Source organism: Babylonia areolata, chromosome 25, assembly GCF_041734735.1.
Source record: "Babylonia areolata isolate BAREFJ2019XMU chromosome 25, ASM4173473v1, whole genome shotgun sequence".
Lineage (NCBI taxonomy): Eukaryota > Metazoa > Mollusca > Gastropoda > Neogastropoda > Buccinidae > Babylonia > Babylonia areolata.
The window spans coordinates 8724307-8748551 of record NC_134900.1 but is presented as its reverse complement, the minus strand read 5'-3'; the positions used below and the strand labels follow the sequence as shown (position 1 = coordinate 8748551).

Below are 24245 nucleotides of genomic sequence, written 5' to 3'. Positions count from 1 at the left end.
GAGCTGTTGTGCTGACCACCTTGTTGTCCCTACTGTGAAACATGGATGACATATCACCGTCACATTCAACAACTTGAGATGCCCATGAAAGATCCTCAGTGTAAAGTGGCAAGACAGGGTCTCCAACCTCCAGGTCCTAGAGAGGAGCGGCCTGCCCAGCATCGAAAGCCTGCTGATCTAGTGCCAGCTACACTGGACAGGACACATTGTCCGCATGACAAAGATGTTTTTGTATGACCAGCTGAAGGAAGGCCATCACAAACTTGGAAGACCCTGCAAGCGCTTTAACCCCTAGGCTGCCTGCATGACGAGATAACTCATCATGGAAAGCATGTATGCTTCGCTGCCACAATGACGAGATAACTCGTCATCGAAATATTCTGACTTTTCCCTGCTTTGCATTCAGTTCGTTGACAAAAATGCTGGTAGCTTTAGCTTGGGGAATCATTCTAGATTCTATTCATAGCTAGAAACACCATCTGCGTCATAAGGCAGTCCTTTATTTGAACGTTTTGGTTGGGTTACTGGCCGCAGTCTTTGCCTGGCTCCTCTCCTCGCTCGCTCAACAAAATGTCGGACTGACTCCGTGCTCAAGACATGCGCTCGTGGCGAACTAAATCAACCAAGATTACTTTCTTTAGCTGATGCTTAGAAAGAATTGGAGCATAAATTCGAAGGAGAAGACAGTGGTGAACATTTATAGGACGATTTGATAGAAAATAAAGGAAGCAATCAAGAGAGTGGCCAAGATGCGACTATCAGTGAGTGATGCCGGCTGTTCAACTCTAGCAGACGACAGGGTCACCGAATTTTTAGCAGGACACCATATGAGCTATTTTCTTGGCACTCAGCCAACGCGGTCTGATGAGAACTGGATGAAGTGACCGTGTGAGAGGGGTGAAGAGGAGGGGGTGGAGACTGAGGGGGCGTGGCCTCACATCCATATTATCACTTGCGGAAGTCACAATGCATCTATTTCTTTTTCAGTTTTTTTATATTGTGGTTGTTCTAGTATGATTTTGTGTGTGCAGATGTCCATTTCTCCAGAAAATGATATTTTTGTGCAAATTACCTGACTAATGTTTGTAATGAACAAGTTGAAAATGTGACAGAAAACAAACCACTGATTTCAAAACAACAGCATGTCAATTAAAATATATAAAATGGGAAAACATCATGTGTTTTGTATTCTTTATTCATTTCCCTTTCAGAAAATGTATACGTTTATGGGGCTTTCTCCAATAACAAAGAACACAGAATTTTTTGAAAATTTATACCCGTTTTTTGTGAAAAAACCCTGGCAAATAGATTTCACTTAAATCTTATTTTCCTGGCAGCGAAAGGGTTAAGGACACCTTGAAGACAAACCTCAAAGCCTGTGACACAGACATTGCTTCCTGGGAAACTGATGCCCTTGACTGCTCTCTCTGGAGGATGCGGTGCTCTAGTGGCATAAAGACATTTGAAAACAAGAGAATGCTGGCCATTAAGGGGAAGCGTGAGCGAAGGAAGCAGAGCTCAACTTCTGGAGACGTTTTCCCTTGCAACACCTGTGGGAAGTGCTGCGCATCCAGAATCGGCCTCTTCTCCCATATGAGGACACACACCGACGGATAAGCCTGCCTATTTGTCCGTCGGTCCGACGGGAGACTCCATCAGTACATAAACAGGTCTAAAAACTGGCTGAATGGTAGGGCTGTACAGAATCACACTTTCCAAGGGAAGGTATGTTTTGGGAGGATGACAGAGTCAAGTCCCTTGAAGTGTCTGCTTCTGTTTTTGATTGGGCCAAATTAGTTTATGGGCATGCGATGCTGTACCCAAATTAGGATCAGAACCATTAGTTTCAGTGGGTAATATGAAAGAAAAAAAGCAAATAAAAAGGCTGGTATAAATAACTTTCAGTGAAAGAACATGAAACCACATCAAAGAAAAAAAAATTACTCACTACACACCAGATATACATGAATATACATTCAAACTTTCAGCCACACAAATTAGCACTGATACACTTCATTATCATTCACATGAACACTACACATCAAAATATATTGCACTGTTATGTGCAAGCCAGTTGAATTAGGATGAAAGCCCCACATAGCAGAGACCACCACTGCTTCCCTCCAATGACAGTCCACATGAATCCACTGTCACTGCACCCAGGAAGCATGTAATGGAAAACATGGAAGAATAACTGAAGTCCAGAATATATGTACATAGTGGTTGCCTAGTGGTTATGCCCATGCCTAGGAAGTGAAAAAATCTGAGCACACTGGTTTGAATCTCATCTCACACTCACCAGTATTTTCTCCCCCTTCACTAGACCTTGAGTAGTCTGGACACCAGTTATTCGGATGAAATGACAAACTGAGGTCCTGTGTGTAACACACACCTAGTAAATGCAGTATAGAGCCAACTGCAACAATAAACTTGTCCCTGGCAAAATGTTGTAGAAAAATCCACTTTGATAGGAAAACAAACATACTTGCAGGCAGGAAAAAAACAAAGAAAACCAAAAAGTTGTGCTGTATTGACATGCTCTTCCTAAAGAGTGTGATGAAAACCATTACATCGAAGCAGACATTTTTTCGTGCGGCATTTCACTTTAATTGAAAGAGGCAACTTTGTTATATGCGTGGTTGCACAAGTTGCTCAAGTGAACATTTATTATTCGTATACGGATGTTCAGGTGAGAGCTCAGGGAGGTGCATGCTCTCTGGCAAAACTTGTTTGTCACCGAACCAGTGTGACCGTTCGGCTTACAGCCGCAGAGAACTTTGGCTCTGAGACCCTAGTGCTCAGGTGAGAGTGGAAAAAAACAACTTAGAATATTTCTTGTGTCGATTTTATTTCACTGTTACAGCGTCGATGGAGCAATTTGGATAAGTGTGTTTGTGTGTGCATTTGATGGTCGTTTTGGTTTTTGGTCTTTAAAAAAAGAACAACTCAATGTTATGTTATCATACTGTTTCTAAACTTGGCAGTAAGATTCCTTTTTGTCAAAGTGTTTATAATGTCACTGCTACTGTGACAGGGAGAAAAGAATATTGTTTTGCTTACACTTGATTTTACCTTATCTTTGTATCATTGTTAGAATGATTTCCACTGAGACTTTCTTCTCAACGCTTAAAGTGGCGAAAGCCTTGAGATGGCCTTAACGGTCGGCAAGGCTCTAAGCACCATAATTTGATTTGATTTGATTCTTCGCAACACTGGAATAATGGAATATAAATTTGTCATACGTAATTACTAGCGTTTGCTTGGAAACATGGGGGTCAAGTCAGATAGATATATCTGCTACTGGTAACCTGGATCCCAGTACTACCTGTCACAGGGTCCAATTGCTGGCGACTAAACCAGCACCCCCACCAGTCCTCTCAGGAGGATGGTGAGGAGGGTGGCTAGACACCCTGGTGGAATGGACCCATCAAAGGGCGCCAGCTCTGAAGAGCTACCTGCAGCCACCTAGCTAAGGGAGTAAACCCTGACAGAAAATCCGGTGTGGGGCCCTAAGGCAGTTGGATGGCAAACTTTGTCACTTTCCGGCAGCTCCTGCGGCCGCGTTGGCACCAAAATGTAACAGCCTTTCTGTTCCTTTGGATCTGTCAGTGAGGTGGAGAGGGGGGACAAGCTGCATGGGCAACAGCCTGTCTTCCATATTACATTGCCCAAGCTTATATCCATCAATCCATCCACAAACACCTTGCACCTAAACCTAAAACCTGGAGAGGACACTCCAGCTTCGCTACTAGCACTACCGTCGGAACAACACATGGAGCAACAGTTACCGGTTATAAGTTAGCGCTCAATTGGCATAGAGCTGATGCCAGGGGTTGCTTCTGACGGTGGGAGGGACCCTCGCGTCCCACTGGACAGCTACCACCCGCCCAAGCTGGGCAGCCCCCAGCCAGTTAGGTGCTGTCCCGCCACGACCTGCCTTCTTCTATGGGTGTATGAAGATTAGGAGAATATCTGACAAGCAGGTCATTAATTTCTGCACCAGGCAAAAAGAAAACTTAAAGAAATGGATCAACAATGAAACTGGCCTGTTGGAATGTCCGGACAATGATGCCTGGGCTCTCCCAAGATCTGTAAGACATCAGCGACGCCAGAAAGATGGCCATCATAAACAGTGAGCTGAAGAGACTAAATGTGGACATTGCCACTCTGCAGGAAACACAGCTGGCTGACTCAGGAACACTAAAGGAGAGGGACTACACCTTCTTCTGGCAAGGAAAGAGCTCTGATGCCCCAAGAGAGTACAGAGTAGGCTTTGCAGTCAGGAACAGCATGCTGAACATGATCGAACCAGGCAGTGGTGGTTCAGAACGACTATGGACTCTCCACCTCAACACCTCCGAAGGCTATGTCATTCTCATCAGCGCATATGCTCCAACACTGTCCGCCTCTCCAGACGCCAAGGATGAGTTCTACGAAAATCTCACATCAACCATAAGGAACATCCCCAGGACAGAACAACTTGTTCTCCTGGGCAACTTCAATGCCAGAGTGGGTGCAGACAACGATTCGTGGCCCTCCTGTCTCGGTTCATTTGGAGTGGGGAAAATGAATGAGAATGGACAGCGACTACATGAGCTTTGTACCTGCCATGAACTGTGCATCGCCAACTCCTTCTTCAAGACAAAGCCCCAACACAAAGTCTCCTGGAGGTACCCGCACTCAAAACATTAGCACCAACTGGATCTGATCCTAGTAAGACGAGCTGCCATCAAAAACCTTCTCCACACTCGCTCTTACCACAGCGCAGACTATGACATGGACCACTCTCTGGTATGCTGCAAGATCAGACTGCAACCAAAGAAGTTCCACTGCTCAAAGAAACAAGGGAACTCTCGCATTGACGTCAGCAAGATGTCTCAGCCAGACCATGTAGAACAGTTCACAGAGGCCTTTGAGAGAGAATTTGATGCACTGCAGCCCAGAGACTCTGCCACAGAAAGATGGGAAATGCTACGAGACACCATGCACCGCATTGCTATGGCCACCTTTGGGAAGAAAACCGCGAAGTCCCACGACTGGTTTGAGGCCAGTATTGAGGCCAAGCACACTGCACTCACTGAGTACAAATGGTCACCCAGTGAGAAGAACCTGCAAATTAACGGCAGGCAATGTGCAAATGAGTACTGGACAGAGCTCAGCAAAGAGATACAGAATGCTGCTGAAAAAGGCAACATCCGAGGGATGTATGATGGTATCAAGAAAGCACTGGGACCAACACAGTGCTAGACTGCCCCCCTCAAATCCTCCACTGGGGAAGTAATCAACGATCCTAGCCAGCAGATGGACAGATGGGCAGAACACTACTCCGACTTCTACTCCACAGAAAACATGGTGTCCAACTCAGCCCTCAATGCCATCAAGTGCATGCCGGTCATAGAAGAACTTGACGCAGAGCCAACTAAGGACAAACTCAGCAAGGCCATTAACAGCCTGACATCAGGCAAGGCACCTGGCAGTGACAGAATTCCCCCAGACCTCATTAAACACTGCAAGACTGCTCTTCTGCATCCTCTGCACACAGTCCTCTGTCAGTGCTGGAATGAGGGAGCTGTACCGCAGGACATGAGGGATTCCAAGATTATCACCCTCTACAAAAACAAGGGTGAAAGGAGCGACTGCAACAACTACAGAGCCATCTCACTTTTCAGCATTGTAGGCAAAGTCCTCGCTCAGGTCCTCCTAATTCACCTGCAGAAACTGGCCGAACGTGTTTACCCGGAATCACAGTGCGGTTTCTGAGCAGAGAGATCCAGAGTAAACATGATCTTCTCCCTTCGCCAAATCCAGGAGAAGTGCAGAGAGCAGAGGATGCCCCTGTATGTCGCATTCATTGACCTCACCAAGTCAGCAGAGATAGCCTTTTCTGGGCTCTTCGAAAGATCGGCTGCCCCCCCCCAACCCCCCCCAGACTGCACAGCTTGATTGAGTCCTTCCACTCCAACATGAAAGGGACGGTGCAGTCTAATGGTAACCTCTCCAAGCCCTTCGATGTACACAGCAGTGTCAAACAAGGCTGTGTCCTCACCCCCACCCTATTTGGAATCTTCTTTGCTCTTCTCCTGAGACATGCATTCAGCACAGTGCAAGAAGGGATCTACCTGTGGACCAGATCAGATGGCAGGCTCTTCAATCTCGCCCACCTCAGAGCAAAGACAAAAGTCCGCGAAGCCCTCATCAGAGACATGCTCTTTGCTGACGCCGCCGCAGTTGTGACCCACACTCAGCGGGACTTGCAGTCACTAATGGACCGCTTCTCCCAGGCCTGCAAAGATTTCGGTCTGACCATCAGTCTCAAGAAGACAAATGTCCTAGGCCAAGACACGCCATCTCCACCAGCCATCACCATTGATTACTACGAGCTTGAAGCCATCCATCAATTCACTTACCTTGGGTCCACCATCACCGACAACCTCTCCCTTGACACCGAGATCGACAAGAGGATCAGGAAGGCAGCCACAACGCAAGCCCGCTTCACACAAGGAGTGTGGACAAATCCCAAGCTGACCACGAAGACAAGGATGGCTGTATACAACGCCTGCGTCCTCAGCACCTTGCTGTATGGCAGTGAGGCATGGACCACACATGCTCATCAGGAGAAAAGGCTCAATACCTTCCACCTGAGAAGCCTATGGCACATGCTCGGCATCTCCTGGCAAGACAAGGTAACTCGCGCTGGCCTCCCGACCATGTATACCATGCTGAGACAGCATGAGCTGCTGGACTGGGCCACATTCACCGCATGGAAGATGGTCGCATCCCAAAAGACATCCTTTATGGAGAGCTCGCCACAGGGCAGAGAAGCATCGGCCGCCCACAGCTGAGATACAAAGACGTTTGCAAACGTGACATGAAGGCGCTTGAGATCAACACTGAGAGGACCTTGCAGATGACCGCAACAGATGGAGAAGCACTCTCAAGAATCAGCTACGGATTGATGAGGACGAACTGTCAGCTGCTGCAGCAGAAAAGCAAGCTCGCAGAAAAGGGACAGCAGCCAACAGACCAGCATCAGTTTACACATGTGATCGCTGTGATAGAGACTGTCTCTCTCACATCGGCCTCTACAGTCACAGGTGACACTGCTTGGCCCAAGCAGACAGCCCAATTAGACATTAGGTCAGATATACTCTATCCATGTTCAGCCATGACCGAAGGAGGCCTACTATTACTACTGCTTGGAAACATATGATTGGATTGGAAAGACAAAAAGAGGGTGAAAGATATTATATATTACGAAGACGATAGCTAAGGAATTGTGATTTTATAATTGGTAATTTAATGGTGAGGATGATGCGTGACTGAACCTAGGTAAGTTAGTGAAATTGTAAAGGGCACACACGCACCCCCTCACACATGTGACTGATGGGACTGACAGACAAGACAATACGGAGGCAAGCATAAACACGTACATTATCCAAGATGAACTGAAAGTATTTTTATTTTGGTTTAAAGAGCTTGTGGGTTGGCGCTGGGCCGAGACCTAGCAGCCACAACAGCAACAGCAGCAGCAGCAGTAACTGCTGATGGTGCCACTGTTGAGAGCAGCCAAGCTGTGGAGAAGGCGCTGAGAAGCAGTCTGTGTCCTGGACTGAGGACTGGAGTGAAACGAAATCTTTGGACAGAAATGAGTATTCCCGTTATGTGTTGTGCAGTGTGTTGTGTGTTGTTGCCCTTCATAGTTCGTATGAGTGCATGAGTGAATGTGATAATTTTTCAAATATAGTTTTTTTTGTATATAAATATTTGTAAAGATATGCGTCTCCTGTGTGATTATTGTGCACATGAACATGGTTGACTGAGAGGAGTGAGATCTGAATTTTTTCTGTCTTCATGATAGTTTATCTAAACACTTATGAATGGATGTCTTTACAAGGAGAATAGCCCAAATTTCACACAGAGAAATGTTGTTGTGACAAGAAGTAACGCTGTACAATAAAATACATGCACCCCACCTACCTTCAGCTGCTTCTCCTTCTCTTCAACAATGTTCTTGCTCATGATGATGACGCTGAAGATGAAGGACAACATGAGGATAGTGGGGAAGCTATCTCCCATGACTTTAATCACGGTGTTCTCGTTGTATGGTGGGTATGGCATGCGCCGAACGTACAATGACGACACGTTCAACTTCGCCTCAGGCTGCCACTCTTGGATCAGAGCTTCCGAGACCAATCGCTGAGTATACGCAAAGCCCCGCCAGAAGTACACTGCCAGTAACATAACAGTCATGTCCATGTTAGAAGTCTGGTTTTTGGAAGGAGGATGGGGCAGGGGAGGGGGGGGGTAATTTTTTTTTTTTTTTTTTTTTTTTTAAATAGAAGTCTGTTCATTTGTTTGTTCATAAAAAATGTGTCTCAACATCTAGTGATTGTTCATTCAGTCACAAGAAATGCAAAATGAGAAAGTTAAATCTCTTTTTTTTAAGTCAACAAAAAGAAGAAAACAAAAGTAAGTGTGCCACTGCCAGTGTTAAAACTTTCATTCACACATGTGTGTGCATGTCTGTATGCATGTGGTGGGGGAAACCGGTGTGTGTGTGTGTCTGTCTGTCTGTCTGTGTGTGTGTGTGTGTGCATGTGTGTGTGCATTCTGTTGCATTCCCAGTGTCAGCAGTCTTTACAGAGTAATTATTCATGTTTGGCAGTCAGGTCACATACCATACAAGACCATGCAGTGATACTGAGCTATTACAGCGGTGTTCTGTGGTGCCTCTTGTGGATCAATATACACAGGGCACCACCCACCAAGCCCTAATACAGATGAAAATAATCCTTCAGACTGACTGACTGTATCCAATGGAGTGGAGACTGTGTCATGACAGTGTCGCTGTATGTGCCCACATCAAAGACTGGCATAACAACTGACTGATTGTATACAATGGAGTGGAGACTGTCATGACAGTGTCGCTGTATGTGCCGACATCAAAGACTGGCATCACAACTGACTGATTGTATACAATGGAGTGGAGACTGTCATGACAGTGTCGCTGTATGTGCCGACATCAAAGACTGGCATCACAACTGACTGATTGTATACAATGGAGTGGAGACTGTCATGACAGTGTCGCTGGATGTGCCAACATCAAAGACTGGCATCACAACTGACTGATTGTATACAATGGAGTGGAGACTGTCATGACAGTGTCGCTGTATGTGCCGACATCAAAGACTGACATCACAACTGATTGTATCCAATGGAGTGGAGACTGTCATGACAGTGTCGCTGTATGTGCCCACATCAAAGACTGGCATCACAACTGAAATGGAGCTGGAACTCAAAGCTGAGGTCACTGTGAGAGCAAGGTTTCAAGGGACTTAAACTTCCAGACTTTTTTCTGTTTGATTTTTCTGATGATAGATGGGGATGAGAGTGATGACAACACTGCCATGGAGACCCCACATAGGTTTGGAATTTATACACAAGCATGCGGTGTTGGTCAATCAGTCTGAGTTACACTCCTCATGACACATCCATCAAGTTGAAAATACTCAACTGTATGGTCCCAATCTTTCCATGTGAGCACAGAGCTAACAACTCTGAGTAGGAGCTAGCCATGAGCAAAAAAAAAGAGATGTGCTTCTGATGGGTTCAAACCCGTATCTTCCCAACATTAACCATTTTCCCCAAACTACTGGTTATCTCTCTAACTACTGGTCATCTCTCAATGTGCCGATATACTAATTAACCAAACAAAAATGTGTGAGGGCAAATACTGGAAGCTGGCTGATGCATGAAAACAAACACTGTTCAGAACTGGTAACTGTCTCACCTCACCACCACAATACAACAAACAACGTACTGCTAAAGTTGTTAGCAGGTGACAGCCCTTGCCCAAAAGAAAATACCCTCCATGTGTACCACTCATGTTTTGGCCACGGTCGTATGGTGTACTTGACATTGGGGGGCAAGGCACTGGCTGAGGGCTCAATGTCAAAAATGACAGTGAAGCGGTACTTCTCCTTAGTCTCCTCTCCTAGCAGTTGGTAGAACTGAATGACGTCTTCCTCAGATTCAAAACCCATGACAGTCACTGCAAAACAGAGAAGACAACATCATGATGAAGTGAAAGTAACAAATGCATGATTAACGAGCCATTTACTTTTAGGATCCACATAGCAAACAAGCTCACCCAAGTCATTAAATTTTCTCAGTCCACAAAAGCGGCAAACTATGAGTCTTTATCTCCCTTCATGAATATATGTATGTGGAAGATCTAATATGCATGTAAAAGATCTCATACTTTGTCTCAGTAGTTGTTAGGTTAAGGAAACATGAACACACCATATGCATCTTCTCCAGAAACTGGAATAAAGATATCTAAATGGGTACCTCACATATTTACACAAGGTCTTTTTCAGTCCTGCACTTACTGATTAAGCGAACTGTAATACTGTACCAACAAAATCATCCAGTGTAAAAATTCTTTTGTGCAAGATTAGATCCACATGGAAAACATACCTCTCTCCTGGCATCATCCATATGGAGTGAGCTGCTACTGTCTGTCCACCAATCTTCAAGTCTATCAAATCTTTTTGATGAATGCATAATTGTCCTGTTCCAAAATGTCAAAAATAAAAATAAAAGAATAAAAAAACACACACACAAAAAGAACACAGTATTCAATGTATAGTTCTTCTGGTACATTTAACCAAGAACGCAAGATGACACATTTCCTGCATTACTAAAATCTTCTGCTTGCCTACAAACTTTGACATTAATTTTACAAACTTTGTGTGTGTATGTGTGTGTGTGTGTGTGTGTGTGTGTGAGAGAGAGAGAGAGAGAGAGAGAGAGAGAGAGAGAGAGAGAGAGAATTCTTTAGAAACTGTGAAATATAAATATTCTTAGAATAAAGTTTGTATTTGAGCTCAGATATTCTAGCCTCAAAGTGCATGTGGTAGAGGCAGGAGAAAACATACACAGTCTTCTTTAAAAGTTTTTGAGCAGTCCCATGGTTTGACTGTCAAACTTGGTGATATTCTTCCCAGATTGTTATTCTTTAAGCAAAAAACAAAACCCAAACCTCGAAAATTGCTTACACACAAAAAAGGAAACTAAACTAACACACACACACAAATTTAAGAGGACAACAAACTGACCTCTCACATACAGCAGAAGTATTCATTTTTCTACAGTTGAGACTGCACTGAACTTAATGGAAAGGTTAAATTATCTCCCTTTGCTTTTTTTTTTTTCTTTTCCCTCCCTCAGAGCTATTGGGCGTCTATCCAGATGCCTTGAAAGAGGAAATATTTTTCCCTGCTATAATCAGTTTGGGTGTTTGAAGGAAAACAAACAAGTGCAAAAGATCAATAGGTGCAATAATTTAGGACGCTAAAACAGGACATTACCCAAACTTGTTTGGTTAAATTTTGGATTTTGTTGTTGTGACGAAAAATTATTTTTATGACATGCCATTTAGAAAAAAATCTGACTTTGTCAAGTCTTCCTGCTGAGAGTGAATCATCACTTAAGAGTTACATTCATTTCTATTACATATGTTGTTGCGTAAGATTTCTTCTACTTGCTCAAGTCTAGTTATGAGACTTCAATGGAAAGTGATTCTGTGTCTGGGTGGCTGGTGGGTGTGTGTGGGTGTGTGTGACATGACTTGTCCTGGAATAACTATACTATGTATGAAAAGATTGTTAAACCTTCATTTCATTACAAATGGATTTTAGTCAGTGAAATATTAAGTTTCATCTCAAGATTCCCCTGATCATATATAATTAATCCTTGTGCCGTGGATCACTTCTTTAAGCTAATAAGAGTTGATAGTTTATAGACTGGCTATGTGCATTGTATTTCCGTACAGTGACGTAGACTGTGCTTATAGTTAATGTGTCATGGTTAGTGACCTTCCAGTGTAAACACAGAGTTTTGCTTGTACTTGGAAAGATCCGGGAATGAGACTTTTTGTCAGTGAATGTCAGCACAGAAATGGAGTTATGATGAAGACTGTGTGTGGGTGTGTGTGGGCATGAGGGTGTTGTGCCAAACAAGGTTTCCAAGCTAGGATCCAGATAATATTTCTTTCTATAGCAGGTTTCCAGTGGCTGGTTGATTTCCTTAATGTTACCTGCATGAATATTTCAGTCGTGGTGTGTGTATCAGTTTTTAGTTGGTGTTATTTATGAAATAGGTATCGGGTTGTGTTCACAAGGCCCCATACAAGGAATAGTAGTTTTGTTATTTTGGGAACATGAGTCACCATATATAGGATAGTGTTTTTGTTATTTTGGGAATGCAGAGTCACTAGACCAATTGTTAATCAAGCACATCTTGATTAAGACTTTTTACCTTATGTGCTGACATAATTTTCTGGGGAAGAGCTTCATCAATAATCATTATTATGATTTTTTCTCAGTGGAATTCTCTCACTTACTATGAGTTACTTTGAACTACAAGTAGTTCATTTCAATTCTGCATTCTGCAATACAGTATGTTTTGATGATAAGCCTGTTTTGCAATAGGTATAAACTCTTTTGTTTCACTGATAACAATTCATCATGATCATGTGGACATGGTATAGACTCTTCTTTCTTTGTTATTAATTCACCATGATCATGTGGACTTGACAGATGCTGTTTTGGTTCACTCATATTAGTTAGCCATGATCACATGGACACGGTAAATGCTGTTGTATTTTCTGTTATTATTTTGCCATGATCATGTGGACATGGTATAAATTCCTTTATTCCATTTTTATTAATTCACCATGAACATGTGGATATAAGAACAACAATGATTATAATACAATAATAACAATAATATTAGTGATAATGATAATGATAATCATTGTTCTTATTCGCCACAACAGGCTTTGAGGGCCTCACATGAAACAGCATATAAACAACAGTGCAATCACACAGCTCCACAATAAAAAACAAAAAACATATATGTATATCTATATACACCAACACAAAACTACAAGTTGCAGATATAAACAACCACACACACACACACACACACACACACACACACACACACACACACACACACACATGCCCTACACAAGCACACACACAGTAAACACCTGGGTGCTGCCCAGGCAGCAAAACTAGCTGACTGACTTGATCTCTGTGTCACTGATCTTGATTGCAGGTGGGGGGGAGGAAATGGCGTTCTGTGAGCTAGCTGGTTGGTACATGGACTCGGTCTTGCTGAGGCTGATGGTGAGTCCAAAGCGCCTGCAGGAGGTTGAGAACCTGTCCATAATGAACTGCATGTCCTCATGGGTGTGTGCAGCAAGCGCGCAGTCATCAGCAAAGAGGAACTCTCTCATCAGTGCCTAAAACACCCTGGACCTGGCATGGAGTCGCCGCAAGTTGAAAAGTTTGCCATCTGTGTGAAACTGAATGTAGATGCCCTGGTCAAAGTCTTGGAAGGTGTCAATCAACATGGCAGAGAAGAGAATAGAGAACAATGTGGGTGTCAGGACGCAGCCCTGCTTCACTCCATTTACCACAGGGAACGGATCCGACATGTCAGTATTTTCCTGTACTCTTGCCTGCATGCCATCGTGGAATGACACAATCAGCTGGATTAGGCTCTCTGGGCAGCTAAACTTTAGAAGGATCTTCCACAGACCACGACAGTTCACCATGTTGAAGGCCTTAGTTAGGTCTACAAAGACCATGTGAAGCTCCTTGTTCTGCTCACGGCACTTCTCTTGCATCTGGCATACGGCAAACACCATGTCACATGTTCCCCTGCCTGAGTGGAAGCCGCACTGTGCTTCAGGGATGACTGTGTTGGAGACATGGTCAACCAGTCTGTTCAGTATGGTGTGGGCGAAGATCTTGCCGGCGATGCAGAGGAGAGATTCCATGGATGTTTTGTCTCCCTTCCGTTTATAAATGTGGACAATTGAAGCATCCTTGAAATCCTGGGGGACCTCCCCTCTCTCCGAGATAGACTGGAAAATGGTGGTCAGCTTGTCTGTTAGCACCTCGCCTCCATACTTGTAGATGTCAGCCTGGATTCCATCCACTCCTGGTGCTTTTCCTGACATTGTCAGCTTCAGGGCCTTCCAGGTCTCGGCCTTGGTGGGAGGGGCAGCTAGCGAGTCACTGACTGGTAGCTGTGAGAGGGCTGCGATTACCTCGTCAGATACGGACAAGTCCCTGTTGAGGAGGGTGTTGAAGTGCTCTGCTGAGCGTGCAAGGATGTCTTATGTCTGTCAGGAGGGTGGTCTGGTCCAAGGCTCGGACAGGGATTGATCCTGTGGCTCTTGGTCCATACCGCTTCTACATCAGTCGATGCAGGAATTTCTTGGAGAGCTGCTTGGATTTGCTGCTGCAGCACGTCCTTGGTGATTGGGAGGTGGTGGATGTTCAGCTTCCTAGGGGGTTTCTGCCTAGCTGGATGGAGCTTGCATGCATGTCTGATGTTCATCTTGCTGTGTACCAGGCGATGGTCCGACCAACAGATTGCTCCTCTCATTCAGCGTGTCATGGAAACATCGCCTTTGTCCCTCTGCCAGACAATCGCATAGTCCAGCATGTGCCACTGCTTGGAGCGGGTGTGCATCCATGTGTTCTTGCACTTGTCCGCTTGTTGGAAGAGGGTGTTGGTGATGGTCAGTCCATGCTGCAAACAGAGCGAGAGCAAAAGCAGTCCGTTGGAGTTGCACTTGCCAGTGCTATGCTGTCCTAGGACTTTTGGCCACGAGGTGAAGTCCATTCTGTCTACCGCTGAAATGGTGCAGCTGAGCTCCTCGTACAAAGCTTCTTTGATGTCATCAGGGTTGGTCATTGTTGAGGCATAGCAGCTGATGACTGTGGAGAAGCGATCCTCAGACAGCTTCAGACACTGGGTCATCAACCTATCGTTTATCCCACGTGGAAGGCTGTCTAGCTGTCGTGCAAGTTTGGTTTATATGGCAAAGCGCATGCCTGAGGTTCTTAGGGTGCCATCTGGCTTCCCAATGCAGCAGAAGGTGTAGCCTCCTCCAACTTCCTCCAGCTGGGTTTCACCGGCAAACCTGGTTTCAATCAGGGCTGCTATGTCCACCTGGTAGCGATCAAGCATTCTGGCAATGAGCGCTGTGCACCTTTCTGGTCTGTCGTCTCTGTCTAAAAGGGTGCGAACATTCCAGGCACCCAGAGTCAGGGCATGACTCCTGGTTCTTTTCTTCAGTTGTTTTCGACCGCTAGTGTTGGATGTCCAAGTAGGTGCAGTTTCCTACTATGTACTAGGTGAGGCAAGCTTTGTTCAGGGATCCTTTTATCTCCCCTGAATTCTGTACTCAATGGGTAACCAATGAAACTGGTGTGAGAGTGGGTAACATGATCTTTTTTTCTTTTTCTTTTTTTTTTGTTGACTTTTTGAAAATTATTCTTGCAGCATTGTTCAAAATCATTTTAAAGCATGACAACAAATCAGAAGGCATGCTTGAAGCCATTTTGTTTTTCTGCTATTATTTCCCCAGGATCATGTGAATATAGTATAAACTCTTGTTTGATTGCTATTAATTCACCACTATTAAATGTTGTTTTGGTTCATTCTTATGAACTCACCATGATCATGTGGACATGATAATCTTCCCTCCTTGTCCACCTACACACACACACACACACACACACACACACCCACATACCACTTCCTTGCAAATGTTCAAAGAGTAAGGTGTTGACTTGAGCCATGATGCGGTTGACAAGCGTGGAGTTGGGGGCGTACATCATGTGCTGACCTGGCTTCAAAAAGATGAAACCCGCGTCTCGCCCCAAGATGTTAGCGTCCCACACAGTGGGCGTTGTCACACCCTTGGCATTCACCAACTGGACCCATAACCCACACACCCCTTGTGACCATCTCTCTTTACTCTCAACAATACAGAAACAGTCATGCATGACAGTTGTGTCCCACTGACCATCACAACAGCAGGCGAGGCAACTGATGTCTTAACTATCTGGGCTATATTTATCGATGATTAAATTATAGTGGAGTGTCTTGCCCAAGTTTCATCCCCACTCTCTTGGCAAAGATGGCTTTAGGACAGTCAGCATTACGATGGTGTCCCCAAAGACAAAGACAACTGCCTACATAAACCACAGATGCATGCATGCACATGTCTCCGTCAATGGACCTCTTCAGGTTAAAATGTGGGTTTTTTCTTTATGCTTCCACATCAAAACCAGGTGTCCTGTCCTAACTTTGAAATGAGGCACTGCACCTGTAACCTCAAGTACTAAGACTGATGCCCCAAGGGACACAACTCTGCCACTGATTATATACATTCCCTTTACACAGTGTATTCATGAGCTACCTGGCAAGTTTAAAAGCAATACAATTTGATCTAAAGTGCACTAGAGGCTTGACAATAAGTAACGTGTTTTACTGACAGCATGATGTGCTTTATATTGATGATGATGGAGGAGGAGGAGGATGACGATGACGATAACAATGTTGCTTAGTCAGGTCAGGGGCATAGCCCTTGCTACTGGTACCATGGAACCCAGTACTACCTGCCGCATGTAAAGTCTCCCAACGACGGATCACGCGGAGGAGGAAACCTTTCCCAACGGCTGTGAAGGCTCCTATCCTTGGCTGAAGTCCTCCTAGGAGACGGAACTTCCGAAGAAAAAACCTGCACCTGCCAAGGCCGTTCCACACGTGGCAGTATCTGCACCTGTGGGACTCTTGATCGTAGGTAGGGACTGCACAACTCCTCTTCACTAAAAAGTCACCTGTGCTGGTCAGGCAACCAGGCTAATGTCGGAACGACAAGCTAGCCCTTCAACACCCAGCTTTTCTAAACCCTGCGGCGATGGAGAAGTGGTAACAGGGACAGGCAGAGGATGCTGCTGGCATAGTTCCTAGTCACGACTCTGCACACTCTGTGGGGTGATGGTCGTCCACCGTAGACTGGGGCAGATGTAGCACCAGTATCCTCCCACAGCGTCAGAGCAGCCCTTTTTAGGAACAGCACTGCTCTCCACACATGGGGAAGGAGAGAAAAAAGGATCCCTAAACAAAGCCTGCCTCATCTAGTACCTAGTAGGAAACTGCACCTACCAGCGGTCGAAAACAACTGAAGAAAAGAACCAGGAGTCATGCCCTGACTCTGGGTGCTTGGAATGTTCACACCCTTTTGGACAGAGACGACAGACCAGAAAGGTGCACAGCGCTCACTGCCAGAATGTTTGATCGCTACCAGGTGGACACAGCAGCCCTGAGCAAAACCCAGGTTTGCCGGTGAAACCCAGCTGGAGGAAGTTGGAGGGAGCTACACCTTCTACTGCATTGGGAAGCCAGATGGCACCCTAAGAACCTCAGGCATGCGCTTTGCCATATAAACCAAAATTGCACGACAGCTAGACAGCCTTCCACGTGGGATAAACGATAGGCTGATGACCCAGTGTCTGAAGCTGTCTGAGGATCGCTTCTCCACAGTCATCAGCTGCTATGCCTCGACAATGACCAACCCTGATGACATCAAAGAAGCTTTGTACGAGGAGCTCAGCTGCACCATTTCAGCGGTAGACAGAAAGGACAGGCTGATCATCCTTGGGGATTTCAATGCCCGCGTGCGCGTCGGCGTGGACTTCTCCTCATGGCCAAAAGTCCTAGGACAGCACAGCACTGGCAAGTGCAACTCCAACGGACTACTTTTGCTCTTGCTCTGCACGCAGCATGGACTGACCATCACCAACACCCTCTTCCAACAAGCGGACAAGTACAAGAACACATGGATGCACACCCGCTCCAAGCAGTGGCACATGCTGGACTATGTGATTGTCCGGAAGAGGGACAGCGGTGATGTTTCCATTACACGCTGAATGAGAGGAGCAATCTGTTGGTCAGACCATCGCCTGATGCACAGCAAGATGAACATCAGACTTGCATGCAAGCTCCAACCAGCTAGGCAGAAACCCCCTAGGAAGCTGAACATCCACCGCCTCCCAATCACCAAGAACGTGCTGCAGCAGCAAATCCAAGCAGCTCTCCAAGAAATTCCTGCATGGACGTATGTAGAAGAGGTTTGGAGCACCTTTAGAGATGCTGTGTACACAGCAGCAGCTGACACACCTCGGCTTTGTACAGAGGAGCCACAAAGACTGGTTTGACAAGAACGACTCTGGAATCTCCAATCTCCTGAACACACTGCATATTCGGCATCAGGATCACATTTCCGATAAAGACTGCCAGAGGAAGACGGACCAGTTGTTGCAAACCAAGCAACTCATACAGAAAAGGCTGCATGAGATAAAAAAACACCTGGTGGGAGACAAAGTCTGAAGAGCTTCAGTCCGCTGCTGATGCTCACAACATGAAGACCTTCCATGATGGTCTCCGAGCTGTGTATGGGCCAAGAGTTACAGGATCAACCCCTGTCCAAGCCTTGGACCAGACCACCCTCCTGACAGACAAGAAAGACATCCTTGCCTGCTTGGCAGAGCACTTCAACACCCTCCTAAACAGGGACTTGTCCGTATCCGACGAGGTAATTGCAGCCCTCCCAAAGCTACCAGTCAATGACTCACTAGCTGCCCCTCCCACCAAGGCCAAGACCCTGAAGGCCCTGAAGCTGACAATGTCAGGAAAAGCACCAGGAGTGGATGGAATCCAGGCTGACATCTACAAGTATGGAGGCGAGGTGCTAACAGACAAGCTCACCGCCATGTTCCAGTCTATCTCGGAGAGAGGGGAGGTCCCCCAGGATTTCAAGGATGCTTCAATTGTCCACATGTCCAAACGGAAAGGAAACAAAACATCCTGTGATAACCACCGTGGAATCTCTCTCCTCTGCATTGCCGGCAAGATCTTCGCCCGCATCATACTGAACAGACTGGTTGACCATGTCTCCAACACAGTCATCCCTGAAGCACAGTGCGGCTTCCGCTTAGGCAGGGGAACATGTGATATGGCGTTTGCTGTACGCCAGATGCAAGAGAAGTGCCGTGAGCAGAACAAGGAGCTCCACATGGTCTTTGTAGACCTAAATAAGGCCTTCGACATGGTGAACCGCCGTGGTCTGTTGAAGATCCTCCTAAAGTTCGGCTGCCCAGAGAGCCTAATCCAGCTGACTGCGTCATTCCATGATGCAAGCAGACAAGAGTACAGGAAAATACTGACATGTCGGATCCATTCCCTGTGGTAAATGAAGTGAAGCAGGGCTGCGTCCTGGCACCCACACTGTTCTCCATTCTCTTCTCTGCCATGTTGATTGACGCTTTCCAAGACTGTGACCGGGGCATCTACATTCAGTTTCGCACAGATGGCAAACTTTTCAACTTGCAGAGACTCCACGCCAGATCCAGGGTGTTTGAGGCACTGTTGAGAGAGTTCCTCTTTGCTGATGACTATGCGCTTGCTGCACACACCCATGAGGACATGCAGTTCATTATGGACAGGTTCTCAACCTCCTGCAGGCGCTTTGGACTCATCATCAGCTTCAGCAAGACCAAGTCCATGTACCAACCGGCTAGCTCACAGAACGCCAGTGCCTCCCCCCTGCCTGCAATCAAGATCAGTGACACAAGAGATCAAGTCAGTCGATAAGTTTTGCTACCTGAGCAGCACCCTATGCACCAACGGAGCCCTTGATACAGAAGTGACACTGCGCATCGCCAAGGCCATCTCCACCTTTGACAGACTCAACAACAGGCTGTGGAACAACACAGGCATCAGGCTCCGCACCAAAATCAAAACCAACAGAGCTGTTGTGCTGACCACCTTGTCGTACTGCTGTGAAACATGGACAACGTATCGCCATCACATTCAACAACTTGAGCATTTTCACCAGAGATGCCTACAAAAGATCCTTGGCATAAAATGGCAAGACAGGGTCTCCAACCTCCAGGTTCTAAGGAGGAGCGGCCTGCCCAGCATCGAAAGCCTTCTGATCCAGTGCCAGCTACGCTGGACAGGACACATTGTCAGCATGACAGACAGCAGGATCCCAAAGATGCTACTGTATGGCCAGCTGACAGAAGGCCACCGCGAAATTGGCAGACCCTGCAAGCGCTTCATGGACACCTTGAAGACAAACCTCGAAGCCTGTGACATAGACATCGTTTCTTGGGAAACTGATGCCCTTGACCGCTCTCGCTGGAGGATGCTGTGCTCTAGTGGTATAAAGATGTTTGAAAACAAGAGAACACTGGCCATTAAGAAGCGTGAGCGAAGGAAGCAGGACTCAACTTCTGGAGACGTTTTCCCTTGCAACACCTGTGGGAAGTGCTGCGTATCCAGAATCGGCCTCTTCTCCCATATGAGAACACACACCGACAGATAAGCCTGACTGCCTACTCATCCGTCGGTCCATCAGCAAAACACACAGAAACTGGGCGCCATCTTCAGCTGCTGTCCCGTGGCTGCTCACGGGAAATAAGCACACTGCTTTGTGTGTTGTGTGTACTGTGTGCTGGGCATGTGTGCAGTGATATATCACCCCTCTCTCCCTCTGTCTGCAAATCTGTTTATAAGTCTGTCCGTCTGTCGCACCAGCATATTTTGTGTGTGTGTGTGTGTGTGTGTGGGGGGGGGTGTGTGGGTGGGTGGGTGTGTGGTTCTCCCAAAGAGAGAGAGAGACAGAGACAGAGAGAGGGAGAGAAAAAAACACAAACTAATTTTAGGTTCATGTGCATATAAGAGAGAAAGACAGATTTAATATTTGATATCTGATGAACAACAGAACAACTTTTAGAAAAAAATGGATATTCAACCACACGAAAATGAAAGGCTGAAGAGGATGGAACTGGGCTAGTACAACCTGATGATCTTACAATACAAACACTACTTGTTTTATGTACAGTCCGTATCAGTGTTCTTTTCACACAAGCTGACCACCGTATCCATTGAAATGCTATGAGATTATGACACTAAGAAAGGATTAAGTTTTAGACGTTACGGTCATAATCTCTCTGTCTTAAATACGCTGTGTGTGTGTGTGTGTGTGTGTGTGTGCGCGCGCGCACGTGCGCGCGTGCTGGTGCATGTGCCACAGACACTGTTAATCACCTATCAATGAAACAAAAGTGAGGAAATGCATAAAAACGGAAAAAGCATGGTTTGTGACAGAACGGTTTAAGGAAATATAATGCCTTATTCAGGATAAAACGAAGGTCAGTTGTAAAGTCATAAAACTAAGTATGTACATCTTGCATTATAGGCACTGATATCAATAAAATAAAATAAAAATCAGTAGACAGACAGACAGACAGATAGATTAGTAGACACATAGATAATAAACCAAAAGCTGTGATTCATACACACATAAAAAGGAGCAGCTTGAGAGAGACAACTGACGACAGAAGATTGAATTATAGGCTATGTATATTACGAAGAAAACCTGCAAGTAGAAAATGAGTGATGAACAATAAAATATACTCTTTTATGAAAAGTCTTTCTATTCGCCATTTGCAGTTAAGCAAAAATCTTGTTTGTACAGCCGAATACACAACAGCACACCGTGCCAGGGCCGGGGACAGCAGTCCAAGGTGGCTGAATGGCAACTTCCTGTCCGCCAGATTTTTCCTGTCAGTGGTGCTTCCCCACTCCCTCCAGATGTTTATATATCTCAGTGATGCACACACACACATACATACAAACACACCTAAAACACAGATACGCACACAACACACACAAGCAAACACACTCCCAAAACACTCACAACACCCACACCACCACACCTGTCCAAGAGAATCCATGATGAAGACCCCAAACAATGGAATCAGGATCTCAGCAACAGTGACACAGAATTTGCGGCGCTGCAGCAGCAAGTTCTTCCAAAGCAGCAGTCCCACCTGGGCCAGGAACCCCGGCCGGCCAGCTGACGCCTGTGCTGATGCTTCAGGCTTCTCCGCAGCGCCCTGCTCCATGTTGGACTGGCTTCTGGTGGTGTCCCCGAGCAGCTGTGTCAAGAGGGTTGGGGGGTTGGGAAGTTGTTCATTATTGAACAGTCAGGTGTACGCCCGTGAGTGAAAAACGCATCCAAATGTACATGTCTGTGTTTGTGAATACCATGTGTGTGTGTGGATGGGTGTGGGTGTGTACCTGCCTGCACACGTACTGACAACACAGATTTGTTTTTTCAGAATGAGAGGAATAAATGTAAATTAGGAATCCAAGCTGGACAGTCAACACCTATGGTGACACTCTGCAATTATTGTCATCAGTATGGGGCTTAGAAGGTGGTGTACTGTGTATGTTAAATCAGAAGAAGCACTACTGAACACCACCAAAATGACTCGGCAACAATGCTGAGTCTCATCTAGTGTGAGGCCAAATTGTGGCCTGACACAGGCAGTTCCCTGTGGACTGCCAACACTGAGACTGGACTAACCAGGGTATAGATGAGTATGAGGGACTTGGAATGCAGAAGTAATGCTACTGAAACAATGCAGGTGATGGCACAGTGAAAAAAAAGTCTGTCCTTCATGTTCAAATGAGGACTTGTTACATCAAAAAAAAATTACATATATGAAACAATTTGCATACGCCTTTGTGCATTGAGATGTCAAAAAAAAATTTTTAAGTATCAGGATCAGAAGGAAATTTTATGTTCCCAAAAGGATATCCACAAAGATTTTAGATCCAAATCTTTGTTTCACTTCTTTCTCTCTTCTCTTTGTTCTGGGTTTAATTAAAGGTGTGTTGTGGTTTTTCTCTTACACTTTGTAAAATCTTCACTGGTTGAAGGACGATTTCCTACTCTCGTTTTCTGCTACCATCCAGTTGTCAATTCATATATTGTAGTGCACCATGTTCACAAAGTAACTCCTTTCACATGTGGCTGAAATAAATATCGAATTTGGGAATTACTTTCAATGATGGCACTGCCGTGCAATGTTGTGTGTAAGGAAATGACATAACTTAGTAGCGATGCAATAGCTTGATGCCAGCTTGAAAGAATAAATTTCACAATGATGTTTTTATTAAAAACCTTCATTAAATTGCATTCAAGAATATATTTGTCAAGTTCAGTTTACCTTAGATCTTGACCTGTGTGAACGCAACAACCACTGGTTTTCTTTATCTTTAAAACAAATGAGATCATACAAAACAACACTTGCTTTTTGACTCACTTGTGTAAACAAAGTGAGTCTATGTTTTAACCCGGTGTTTGGTTGTCTGTGTGTGTGTGTGTGTGTGTGTCCGTGGTAAAATTTAACATTGCCATTTTCTCTGCAAATACTTTGTCAGTTGACACCAAATTTGGCATAAAAATTGGAAAAATTCAGTTCTTTCAGTCATCTTGTTTAAAACAACATTGCACCTCTGGAATGGGCACAAAAAATATTAAAAAAAAGAAGCCAAATTATATGCAAACTGAATTTACTGTTATATTTATATTTTTTATTCTCTAAATTTGGCACTTTGATCTGATATTCTGACACAACAACAAGAGCAGTCATTTTTATCATTTTTTGTTCAAACAGGAACTTCTTTTGCTAAGCATGGAAGTTATATTTATTTTGCATGTCTTTGGTGCAGATTGTAAAAAAGGGAAATTAATCTAATTAATGCTAGGGGGCTTAATTTGCTTTAAACTGATCTTTCTCATTTTAAACATTATATTTTGAAATTATACTCAATACATAAAAGCTTGTGTGTTTTACTCTCAGTGTACAGGGCTTTCACTATGTTCATTCGCCCAAGTGGTCTTTTTCAGAAAATACTAAAATCAATTGGACGAGTGGACTTTATAAATCTACTGGCTGAGCCCTGAAGGTCATGGGCAAAAATCAGTTGAGTACACATATTTATGCATATTCAATGCGCGTGCTCATATTCTTCGCGAATGACGCCATTTTGTTGCAAGTTGTTGACCTGCCCGTTCAATCCTATATTCAATCGACAATACACGATAACATGTGATGGAAAATTGGAGAAAGAGACCGTTAAATATTTATTCAGAGAAAGATTTGTGAACGCCTCATCACTTACTGGATTATACCCCAAACTGCCCTAAAAATATTCACAGAATCAGTGGGTATTCAGTTAAAAATAATAAACCATGAGCGTTAATACCCTTGAATTGAAACGTAAAAATTTCCAGTCTTGACTTTTCTCAAAATGAAGTCCTTTTCACTTCATATGACGTTTAGAAGTACTTGTATTTTGCTCTACATGTTATTAGTTTAACAAAATACTCAATTTTCAAATCAACTTTAAAACTATAAAACTAGAATGAACATAAAAGAGAAATTGAATTGACCATGTCAACAGGGTGTAACTAAACTTGTACATCTATCTAGATCCAGAGAAAACGGCTA

At 44.9% G+C, this 24245-nt stretch overlaps 1 protein-coding gene across 1 annotated transcript in view; it reads right to left on the bottom strand.

Annotated features, from left to right (window-relative positions):
* Positions 1-21772, bottom strand: part of LOC143299458 (phospholipid-transporting ATPase ABCA3-like) — a 98514-nt gene extending 76742 nt beyond the window's left edge. Inside the window, exons 1-3 of the mRNA XM_076612674.1 lie at positions 21660-21772; positions 9821-10051; positions 7978-8228 (exon numbers count right to left, since the gene is read on the bottom strand). Of these exons, the coding sequence (XP_076468789.1) occupies positions 7978-8228; positions 9821-10043 (474 nt within the window). The 5' untranslated portion in view covers positions 10044-10051; positions 21660-21772. The remainder of the gene's footprint in view (positions 1-7977; positions 8229-9820; positions 10052-21659) is intronic.
* Positions 21773-24245: the final 2473 nt, after the last annotated feature.